Source organism: Cheilinus undulatus, linkage group 7 (genome assembly GCF_018320785.1).
Source record: "Cheilinus undulatus linkage group 7, ASM1832078v1, whole genome shotgun sequence".
NCBI lineage: Eukaryota > Metazoa > Chordata > Actinopteri > Labriformes > Labridae > Cheilinus > Cheilinus undulatus.
In genome coordinates this window covers 13,808,450-13,816,696 of record NC_054871.1, presented here as the reverse complement: position 1 = coordinate 13,816,696, position 8,247 = coordinate 13,808,450, and the positions used below count along the sequence as shown (strand labels likewise).

Here is an 8,247-nt window from a genome sequence, read left to right as displayed (position 1 = left end):
CCCATGTATACAGTTTTACTGCACTATTTACATTTGAACTGCTCATATTGTAAGGCCATTGGACACTTGCATTATCATTGATTTTGAAGATCTGGTTTATTCCTGAAAAACAGTCACAGTGCAAACGAGCCATCTAACAAATCCAAAAGCATAGCTTTTTCTGGTTTATCTCAGGATTTGCAAGAATGTTTACATTGTCCAATATCACCTAAAAGAAAATACATGTCACCAACTTTTACAGAAACAAAAGCTGTGTCCAGTTCAAACATCTGGCTCCCAGTCTTCGTCATGCTCTGCACTGTGACAATACTGTCTGGCCTCTCCATATCCGCTGTCCTCGAAATCATTTTGATCTTCTTCTTCATTGTCTAAAATAAGAAACAAAGGACCAAACACAAAAAATAATACCCAGAGACACTGAAAAGGTGGTGCACTCAACCCTAAACATTAAAAATTCTGTATAATGTAATGTAATGGAGCTCAAAGAGATCAAATGTTTAATGCACCTTGTTCCTGGAGATTTATAAGCAGAGCAGAGCCATCCTGGTTCAGTCTAACTTCAGGATCATCCATCAGTAGATGTCTGAGATTACTGAGACTTCCACTCAGGGCACCAACTTTGGGGCAGGAAGTCCACAGCACAGCCAGAGGTACAGACACAACCCTATCAGTATGGAATACAGATAACAGTATGGATAAAAACCCTGACAGTAGTAATCCTCCTGTGCAATAATATTCACACATTGTACAGGTGCAGATGTTTGTGGACTTGGTTTATCAGTTTGTGTTTAAAACCTTTAACTTGTTCTCTCTGCTGCTGTGTTGACTGTCACACCTCCTCTGTCTCTACCACACATGTATACTGCAACTTGCATCTACAACTTTTGAGGATGTGCACAGCCGGTGCATCAAAGCCACACTGCGGGCATGTGGCAGCCATGATGTGTCCTTGTGTAGTTAACAGCAATACATATATCCAGATCTCTTAGGGCGTTATATTTTTATAAGAAAAGGAGGCGTCAGCACTCAAAAATGTCCTTTTAGGTAGTTGTATTTCAGGCAAGGCACAACGGACATGTTTGGTCTTTCTTCAGAGAAACTCACCTTTGCAATGTGCAAGACTTTTGTTTTCCCAGTCCTGTTGTCCAAAACAGCTCTTCACTCTCTCCCTCCTGATCCTCTGACTCTTCTCTGAGGTTGTTCATCTCTGCTCCATGACCTGTAAAATATAAACTTATGAGCAAATGTGTTTTACTCAACAAAGAGAGAAACACGTATTTCTTTACTATTCATACCAAAGGAGTTGAGAATAAAAATGATCACAGAGATACTTTTGTTCTACTTCTTAACAGAACTAAGTATCTAAAAATCAACAGACAGAAAATTTACCTGTCTGCTGTTCTGAAGATCTAAGACATTCCTCCTCTCTTCTTTCAGTCTGATACTGTGTATAACTGTCATCCTTCACATTTGTCTTATCCCCAATCCATCTTCTCTTCAGCTTTTCTGCCCAAGACAACACCTCGGTGACCAGGACCCTGCGCAGGATGTTATTGTCATGCAGGCTGGGGTAGATTTTACTGTACACCTGTTAAGGGGAAAAAAGATTAGAACCACTTTAAAATGTATATTATTTTGTGAGATTTACGACAGAGAATTACATTGATTTGCCCTAAACTGGCCAGGCATAAAAACAATCTACAGAAACTTTCATTTACTGCCTTCAATGATTGGAAATCCTGCTTGAGTCTCACTGACGAGCTACTTTAAATGCTGCTGTAATTAAGGTTTTTCTTTGTGTTGTTCTTTTTTTGTATCATCTCAACAGGCAGCTAAATTAGGACAGTTTATTTGAGAAGGGGGACACAACATGAAAACCCACCTTTGTTTTTTCAACATAAATACTTGGCTACCCCAGGTTTCTACAGACCCACAAATGTGAAATAAGCCTACCCTGTCATTAGTTCATAGCAGCAACAGAGAATCTGTTCTCCTAGTGACATCACATGGTGTCATCAAAACTATGCCTGCCTGATACCTGGAGATATCTGGTATCTCCACCCATGGCCATGGAGGCACACAGCTGTACTCAGGGTACCCCATAATGGACTATTTTCAGAAAGGCTGTTTAGAGCTGGTTTATGCAGGGTTAAAGAGCTCCTGTGGTGCTTGAAATATTTTACACACACGTGGACAAAACTGTTGGTACCCCTCTGTTAATGAAAGAAAAACCCACAACGGTCACAGAAATAACTTGAATCTGACAAAAGTGATAATAAATAAAAATTCAATGAAAATTAACCAATGAAAATCAGACATTGCTTTTGAATTGTGGTTCGACAGAATTATTTTAAAAAACAAACTCATGAAACAGGCCTGGACAAAAATGATGGTACCCCTAGAAAAGATTGAAAATAATGTGACCATATGGACATGTTCAACCAAGGTGTGTCCTCTAATTAGCATCACGGGTGTCTACAAACTTGTAATCAGTCAGTCAGCCTATTTAAAGGGTGACAAGTAGTCACTGTGCTGTTTGGTGGCATGGTGTGTACCACACTAAACATGCACCAGAGGAAGCAAGGAGAGAGCTGTCTCGGGAGATTAGAAAGAAAATTATAGACAAGCATGTTAAAGGTAAAGGCTATAAGACCATCTCCAAGCAGCTTGATGTTCCTGTGACTAGAGTTGCACATATTATTCCGAAATTTAAGATCCACGGGACTGTAGCCAACCTCCCTGGACGTGGCCGCAGGAGGAAAATTGATGACAAATCGAAGAGACGGATAATACGAATGGAAACAAAAGAGCCCAGAACAACCTCCAAAGACATTAAAGGTGAACTCCAAGGTCAAGGTACATCAGTGTCAGATCGCACCATCCGTCGTTGTTTGAGCCAAAGTGGACTATGGGAGACGGCCAAGGAGGACACCACTGTTGAAAACAAATCATAAAAAAGCAAGACTGGAATTTGCCAAACTGCATGTTGACAAGCCACAAAGCTTCTGGGAGAATGTCCTATGGACAGACGAGACAAAATTGGAACTTTTTGGCAAGGCACATCAGCTCTATGTTCACAGACGCTAAAAATGAAGCATACCAAGAAAAGAACACTGTCCCTACTGTGAAACATGGAGGAGGCTCTGTTATGTTCTGGGGCTGCTTTGCTGCATCTGGCACAGGGTGTCTTGAATCTGTGCAGGGTGCAATGATATCTCAAGACTATCAAGGTATTCTAGAGAGAAATGTGCTGCCCAGTGTCAGAAAGCTTGGTCTCAGTAGCAGGTCATGGGTCTTGCAACAGGATAATGACCCAAAACACACAGCTAAAAACACCCAAGAATGGCTAAGAGCAAAACATTGGACTATTCTGAAGTGGCCTTCTATGAGCCCTGATCTAAATCCTATTGAACATCTGTGGAAGGAGCTGAAACATGCCATCTGGGGAAGGCACCCTTCAAACCTGAGACAACTGGAGCAGTTTGCTCACGAGGAGTGGGCCAAAATACCTGCTGAGAGGTGCAGAAGTCTCATTGAAAGTTACAGAAATTGTTTGATTGCAGTGATTGCCCCAAAAGGTTGTGCAACAAGATATTAAGTTAAGGGTACCATCATTTTTGTCCAGGCCTGTTTCATGAGGTTTTTTTTTTAATAATTCTGTTGAACCACAATTCAAAAGCAACGTCTGATTTTCATTGGTTAATTTTCATTGAATTTTCATTCATTATCACTTTTGTCAGATTCAAGTTATTTCTGTGACCATTGTGGGTTTTTCTTTCATTAACAGAGGGGTACCAACAATTTTGTCCACATGTGTATATTTAGATTGTTTGTGGATAATTGCTATTATTTGTCACCTGTTACATATAAACTAAAAACCACTACTAGTTATGACTGTTGTTGCAGAGACTCACCAGGAGAGGTCGACAGACTTTTACTGTTTTAAGAGAAGGTAGAGGTTATATATACTCTTTGTCCGAGTCCCTGTCAGCATAACAGTGTTTTAACCTAAGATTTTTAAGTTTTAGCTGCTTTCCTTATTCTTTCCATCTTATTTCTCTATTCCAGAGTGACTGCTCTTGGTGCAGAACAACTGCACAAATTATGAGATGCCCTGCCCTGGTCTGCTGGCCACATTTCTTGAAAAAATAAGTGTTAAAAATTAAAAAAATATTTGACCACTTTTCAGCCTCAGTTATGTTTGCTTCTTCTCTAATTAAGTTTCACAGATACTGTAGACAGGTTCTTAGACAACATTTCTGTTGAAGTGATTCCTAACATCACTGCTCTTTTTATCATAAACAATGAAAAGCCATGTCTATGATACATGCTCCCCTGCTGTGCTTATAATTATTTAATCTTATCAGATTTCTGTTATTAAAACAACTCAGTATTGCAGTTTAAAGCCTTAATTATAAAAGCATACTTATTTTTTAAAAAGTTGCATTTCAATCAGTGTCGGGCCCATTAATACAGTTAAGAGGACAGGCCAGGCCAGGCTAGGCTAGGCTTGGAGAAAATGTGAGGGAGCTTGGTCAAGCTGGAATTTTGGGCCAATCTAAGCTCTAAGAGATATCTGGTCATTAAAGTGGGTACCCTGACATTTCATCATATTACAAATTTATCTAAAATAATTCTATCAATTTTTTTCCTAATCTCAAAGACTCCAAAAGTGTACATAGGGACCTTGAAAAACTTAAGTTCATAATGTGAAAGAAAACACTGGATTAAGTAAAGTATTCAGTGTTGTAGAGTGTGCATATTAAACCTTAGATGGCTGAAAGTCTAATATAATTAAGGATGAATGTGTTTTTCTCATCTACAGATTGTAAGATTCATGATAAATGATGTCTAAATGAGCAGTTAGAGCAAGGAGAGGTCTAATACATATGTATGTGTATTTTATGGAAAAAAGTATATTTTATCTTTACATTTATAGGTAATTTATGAGTATATATATACATGTGATCAAAAACAAATTGCCATTTTGTTCTGTAATTTACTCACCAGTCTGTATGAAAACCCATCAGCTGCATCATCAGTGAACAAAACGTTGCAGGCATCTCTACCCATGAGCCGACGAAACACACCAATCTGGGAGCAGAAGCCGACACTCTCCTGTTGGTCCGGTGGTGCCTCTCCAACACCGGTGAACTCCACCTCATAACCGTACTTTACAGACACCTGAAGAGCCCTAAGGAGGGGTGTCATGATAAAACACTAATTTTTGAGTCCTATTACTGTATATGTAATATCTCTTTACTAACGCTCAACTTTAAAACACTAAAACGCCTGAAAAAGTATCCCTAAACAAGCATACCAGGACTGAAACTCTGCCCTGGTCCACTCAAACTTGTGGTCGCTGTGTCTGAAACCTTTCAGTCCAGGGAGGAGGGGATTGAACTCAGAGTTTGGGGTGCTGACAATGACAGCCACTGGGGTCATGTAACCAAACACCACCTCAGAGAAGCTCTCCACATCAGCAAGAGTGAGGTGCTCTATTCTGCAGATAAACAGCCAAAGGGTACACAGATTGATATATATAAAAGAAAAAAACAGAAAGATTAAAATTGCAAATACAGACAGAAGGATGAAGAGAGAAAAGAGGATATGGCTATCAGAGGGATGAAGGGAGAAAAGAGGATATGGCTATCAACCATTAACAGAGTATGAAAAGAGAAAATAAAAAGATAATGGCCACCATGAAGAAGACTTGAGACACTCACAGCTCTATACTGGTCACTAGATCAAATCCTCTGAGGCGGACGTCGCGCTGTGTGACTGAGCCCTGGTACAGCTCGATGCATAGCTGATCGTACGTTGGTTGTAGGTAGTCTGTAGAAAGTGGAGCTAATGCGTGCCTTTAAGAACACACAGGAAGAACACCTAAACAGTCAGCACTGTAATTTATCCCAACAAACGGATTAAGACTCCAATAGAACTTTGCATTCAGCTGAAACTGCAATTTAATTCTCTTTAATTATGATATCAACAATGGTCTTATGCTGCTTAGTCTTTGAAATTTCAAGATCGTCAGACAGAAAGTCATAGATCTTTAGACAAATCTTGTGTGACTTGGATTAAACATTGCAAACAGCAAAGCCAACATTTTAAAAAGCTTAAACTTGGAAACAATTATCATTTAAGTCTGATTGAAAATCAAAAGCTATGGATAGCATGGGTGGAAAGTAACTTGTCACATCTGCTCAAATTACTGTAATTGAGTTGAGCTTTTTTGGTGTACTTGTACTTTTATGAGCACATCTTGAAACCAGTCATTTCACTTTTACTTCAGTATGTTTAAGTATTTCACTTCATCACATTTTATAAGGCATCACTGACTAAAAAAAAAACAGAGTATAACTTTCAGCTTTCTGTCAATCACTTGAAACTGGCCAGTAATTGGTTTTGACTACACAATAAGGTCAGTAGCACTTAGTGAGAGCAATTCCACATCATAACCCAAAACAAAGTGTTGTATTTCATTGGATTATAAAGGGGTAACTTTACCTGAACAACCTGGTCGGTAATGCATATTTAAATGTTGCTGACAATAAGAAAAAAATCATAATGTACTGTACAACCTGACATTACCTACTCTGTTCTCTGAGTGAACTTTGGAGGATTTCCTTTTAACTGGTAGTTAAGTTGATATATAGACCAGTTATTTTACATTTACACTAATTTTGCTCACTTTAACCAGAGTAACTGTAATTTACTTGAGTATAATAGTGTTATACTTTCCCACCTCTGGGGAATAGCAAACTTCTAATAATTTTGTTAACATTTTTATTCAGTGTTCCGTGTAAACCATACTTTGATGTCAATGGGGCATGATTCTGTTTAATTTTGTGTCACAGAGGTGTTTATCTATATTATAAAGTATTTAGAAACTCGTTTAAATCATGCATTTACATACATGTGTTTCTTGATTTTGGCAACGTCGATGTCCACTCCCACCAGCAGTTCAACTTCACGGTGAAACTTCAGTTTTTTGAGAAGGCTGCACTCACTGCATCCCAAATCCACCACCTAAAAACAAGATATGCGACTAATACAGCATTTATGTGGACTACAAAGAGAAGTGAAAGATTTCGAGAGTGAGAACTCAAAATCCTTTAAGAATAATGAGAGCTGTATACTGTTAAACGTGGTGTCTGTGGCTAGCTAAGGCTTGATGTAGCACTAGCGGTCAAAGTATACACATGGATAAACACGCTAACCGAGAGAAATAAGTGTGTTTATAATTTTTCAAATTATTGTTAAACCTATTTTCCCTTTATGGGTATCTATCTTACCTTTTTAGGTTTGTTTCTTTTCACAAAATCGATGACAAACTGATGTCTTTGACTGTGAAGTGGCGGACTGAACAATGGCTCCATCTTGCCTTTTTTTCAGAAACATTTAGAAAGGTTTAGTAAGTCCTCCCGACACCAGAGGACGCTGTTAGAGGACAAGCTATGCTTTTACGAACCTTACAGAGCATTTCAACGACTGTGGGTTTCTAGTCTAATTAATCTATTTAGGAACAGTTTTTTTATCTCTTTAATCTTTAATCTCTCTAATCTCTTTAAATATTTGGGTCGATGTTGTCCGCAAGTCTTGCCGCCATGTTTTTTACAGCTTTGGAAATTGTGCTAATGCCTAGCAACGGTTGGGGGTGGGGTTTAACGGGCTTTGGCTCGTCTGTGCTCTGGACTTACGGTACATGTACATGGACTTAGATGTAAACATGCTTCTGTCCAATTCTGTGTTGGAAGGGCTAAGAAAAGAAATATAACAACTGAGAATCATATACAAACACTTCTGGGGGATTAAAAATTCTCAGAGTGAGTGAGTCCTGGATATTACTGGAAACGTTGAGCAACCAGGCTCAAACCACTCCTACATGAGGTTCAAAATAAAGATAAAAACTGACCTATGCCTTTCAAGTAAAATGACTACAATGACTACATATTTCATTATTCATACTATTCATTTTTCCTTTTAATTACATCAAAAGCTTAAAAAATCACAAATTTGGAATGTCTAAATTAATTTAAACAGAAATAAGGATCACAGTGAAAATACAAACTGATATAAACAATAGAAGTACAATTAAACTGTTGTACAGTTATAAAAATGACCAAAAATCACACCTACTTTACAATTTTTAACTTGAAAATATATATAAATTTGTAAAATTTAGCACTGGTTTACTCTTTAATTTTTTACAACCATGTGGCAACATCCAACTACACTAAAGAA

At 38.2% G+C, this 8,247-nt stretch overlaps 1 protein-coding gene across 1 annotated transcript; it reads right to left on the bottom strand.

Annotated features, from left to right (window-relative positions):
- Nucleotides 1-77: 77 nt before the first annotated feature.
- henmt1 (HEN methyltransferase 1) lies at nucleotides 78-7,448 on the bottom strand. The gene is made up of 9 exons (XM_041791447.1): nucleotides 7,299-7,448; nucleotides 6,920-7,032; nucleotides 5,727-5,861; nucleotides 5,321-5,503; nucleotides 5,008-5,194; nucleotides 1,390-1,588; nucleotides 1,105-1,219; nucleotides 507-664; nucleotides 78-368 (listed from the first exon to the last, which is right to left on the bottom strand). The coding sequence occupies exons 1-9, from the start codon at nucleotides 7,380-7,382 to the stop codon at nucleotides 262-264; spliced, it is 1,281 nt and encodes a 426-aa protein (XP_041647381.1). The 5' UTR covers nucleotides 7,383-7,448; the 3' UTR covers nucleotides 78-261.
- Between the last annotated feature and the right edge of the window lie 799 nt (nucleotides 7,449-8,247).